Source organism: Vollenhovia emeryi, unplaced genomic scaffold, assembly GCF_000949405.1.
Source record: "Vollenhovia emeryi isolate VEMERY1.0 unplaced genomic scaffold, V.emery_V1.0 DF943121.1, whole genome shotgun sequence".
NCBI classification, from domain to species: Eukaryota; Metazoa; Arthropoda; class Insecta; order Hymenoptera; family Formicidae; genus Vollenhovia; species Vollenhovia emeryi.
Window position 1 is genome coordinate 1 of NW_011963245.1, and position 3,240 is coordinate 3,240.

At 33.4% G+C, this 3,240-nt stretch overlaps 1 protein-coding gene across 1 annotated transcript; it reads left to right on the top strand.

Annotated features, from left to right (window-relative positions):
- Window positions 1-52: 52 nt before the first annotated feature.
- LOC105566693 (putative nuclease HARBI1) lies at window positions 53-1,493 on the top strand. Its single transcript, XM_012020902.1, has 4 exons — window positions 53-174; window positions 259-545; window positions 698-1,262; window positions 1,481-1,493. Exons 1-4 carry the CDS (start codon window positions 53-55, stop codon window positions 1,491-1,493), a joined length of 987 nt encoding a protein of 328 aa, XP_011876292.1.
- The last annotated feature ends 1,747 nt before the right edge of the window (window positions 1,494-3,240 follow it).

A 3,240-nucleotide genomic window follows, 5' to 3' on the forward strand; every position in this document is an offset into this window, starting at 1 on the left:
AATAAAACCGCTGGGCAGCTATGGGAGCAGCCAATCAAATCACTGGGCAGCTATGGGAGCAGCCAATCAAATCGCTGGGCAGCTATGGGAGCAGCCAATCAGAGCTCAGCTTCCCCCACCCCTCCCCCTGACCACGCCCCCGGCCACGCCCCTGGCGCCACTCTGTGACGTCACGTCTGGCGCCCCATAGTCCTCCCATATACTACTGATATTATTTAACGAGTAGTTGTTTATTGAGAATTTTTTATGTAATTCTAGATCAAGATCATTGACACCGATTAATCAGTTGTTGTTAACATTGAGATTTTATGCAACGGGTAATTTTCTGCGTGCTTGTGGTGATTTTAGTGGAGTAAGCATTAGTACTGCTTCCCGAGTCATCGCAAAAGTATCCATGACCATTGCTTCATTATCAGCAACAAGGATTAATATGCCTGAATCTAATGAGGAAATTCGTACAATGCAACGGGCATTTTATGAGATGTACAAATTCCCAAGGGTAATTGGATGTATCAATGGAACACATATTAGAATACAATCTCCTGGTAAGTTAAAACTATGAACTATAACAATAAGTATATAGACATTTAAACTGAAAATAATATATACATACTGTAGTTGTATTAACTTTGCAAAAGATTTAGAATTCTTATTTACTCATTTTATAAGTAACGATATTTATAATAAATATTTTTAGGAGGTGAACACGCAGAAGAGTTTAGAAATCGAAAAGGATATTTTTCTCTTAATACCCAAGTTGTTTGTGATCATAAAATGAGAATTATAGACATTGTGGCTAGGTGGCCGGGCTCTGTTCATGATGCAACAATCTTCCAACACAGTCGATTGCACCGAAAATTGGAGGAAGGCACGTTTAATTCCGGAATATTACTTGGTGATGGTGGATATCCAGTGAAGAAATATCTTCTCACTCCTCTTTTACATCCAACTACTGCAGCCGAAAATCTGTACAACAATGCTCACATACGAACGAGGAACATTGTTGAACGGGTATTTGGAGTATGGAAGCGTCGATTTCCAGTTTTAAGTTTAGGTATGAGAGTTAAAATGGAGACTGTGCAAGACATCATCGTAGCTACAGCAGTTCTACACAACATAGCCAGAAATCACAATGAAAAAGAACCTCCTGCGTGTTGCGATTTGCCTAACGAGGAAATTGGAGATAATAATGAGAATCAATTGGGAATTCAAGTAGGAGACAATAATGTCAGACAAGCACTTATCGATGAGTATTTTTCAAGGTAAATTTAATGAAAGTATAAATTATTTATACTACGCGCGCGCGAATTTAACAAAAATATAAAATATTCACATTTCAAAGTAAACATATTTTACAACTTTCTTATATCTGATCTTTATGTGTAATATCCTATAACTTCTTTATATCTAATTTGTATAATGTAATATCACATAACTTCTTTGGTATTATATAAAAACATATTACATATACTTTTTGTAGATTACGGAACTAGAACCTGCCTATTAGAACGGTTACTCCGGGTGCTGCAACATGAGGTCTATTATTAATATGCCTGTAAATTTACAGTTACTGTAAATAAAGAATATCAGTTGAACAAATCTACTATACTCTCTATGAATTGTATACTACACATTGTATATTGTACGAATTATCACGGAAACATACTTAGTATTCATCATCAATAACATTCGTCTCGAGTTTCTGTAATGTTAGTCTCTTAATCTCCGTATCTAACTTTAAATTTTGGATTGTCAGTTTAGTGATTTCTGATTTAGCCTCTATTTCTTGTAATAATAAATTTTTTTGTAATGCCAAAGTTTCGTTTTTCAACTGCAAGTTCTCTTGCATAGTCTGAGAATTTTCAGATGGTTTGGCTCGTTTGTTTTTAAAAATAAACTTAGCATCAGTTCCTACAATTGATTATATAATAGTTTAAAATTATTTCTTTTCATATTTCATGATATTTTACCTTCATTTTACCTACATACCTCCGTGTGTTTTATTTTGGTTAACAGAATCCACAGTATCTATTTTCCTTTTCTTCTGAGTATTTTTGGTATTCGCTGGTTTCATAAAAACACAATACGTTTAATACTTTTTTTAATACTGAAATAATGGAAAATTAAAACAAAATCTTTACCTGGACTTATTAATGCTGCTTTGGGTTCCACATTTTCCATATTTTCTGTTGTTTTCAAAAACAGATCTGTATAAAATGATTAAAGTAAAATTTATGTTGTTTTCCAAACTAGTGGTATAATATATGTACGCGTTAATGTTATTGTAGTTTACAATACTAACTATAATCCTCGACGTCTACAAAGTCGATATCGTCTTCCATAATACAAGGTCTTGTTTCTAAAAGAAAATATAATATGAAAAATCTAATCACTTACAATTAAACGTTTATTAGTATTACAAATTATGAACCATCTTTTTCTACATCTTGTTGTGTCGTCCACTGTCTTAAATCACTTGAACCTGTTCTGAAAAAAAATTACTGATCATGTGATATAGTTCTTATTTTATTTATGTACGATTATACAGTGGCGATTAATTATACATATTGCGAGTCATTATCAAATCTGGATTTAAGGCCCACCATGGTGTTTGGTGTTAATGATAATATTTTTTCTTCGCAAGGAGTCAAAGTCACGGCACACTGACCACCACCGGTTTTCGTTTGCTCACTTTTGAGCAACGAGCATTTTTTGCGAATATTTTTTTTTATTGTATCATATTTAGAACGAATCGTTTTCGTCGTGCGAGGAAAATTTCCCGAAGCAGCATTAAATTCATTGCAAATTTTTTCCCAAGCTTCGTTTTTATCTTTCCACGTTGTTGCGTCAGTTTTTTTATTTTCGACAATATGTTTATATTGTAATGTAATGTCTATTAATAAATCGATCTCAGTTTTTGTGAAATTTACTCCTCTTTTTTCCTTCTCCATTATATATATAATTATAATCTCAAAAAAAAATTTTTTCTCTCGCACAATCGACACAATACTCTCGCACTAACCTCACTTCGCTGACAGAATACGATAACTTATAGCAGACAGTCTCTCTGCTTATAGTAAAATTCTAGTTCCTTTTGTGTCGATAGTTGGTAGTATTAAGAATAGCTATCTGTTAGATATGTAACCAGAGGTTTCAGTGATGAAAATGAATTTTTAGTTATCTGACAGATATCTTTATCTGGAAGGTAGCTATTCGGAGGTGTGAAGAAATCGGGCATTA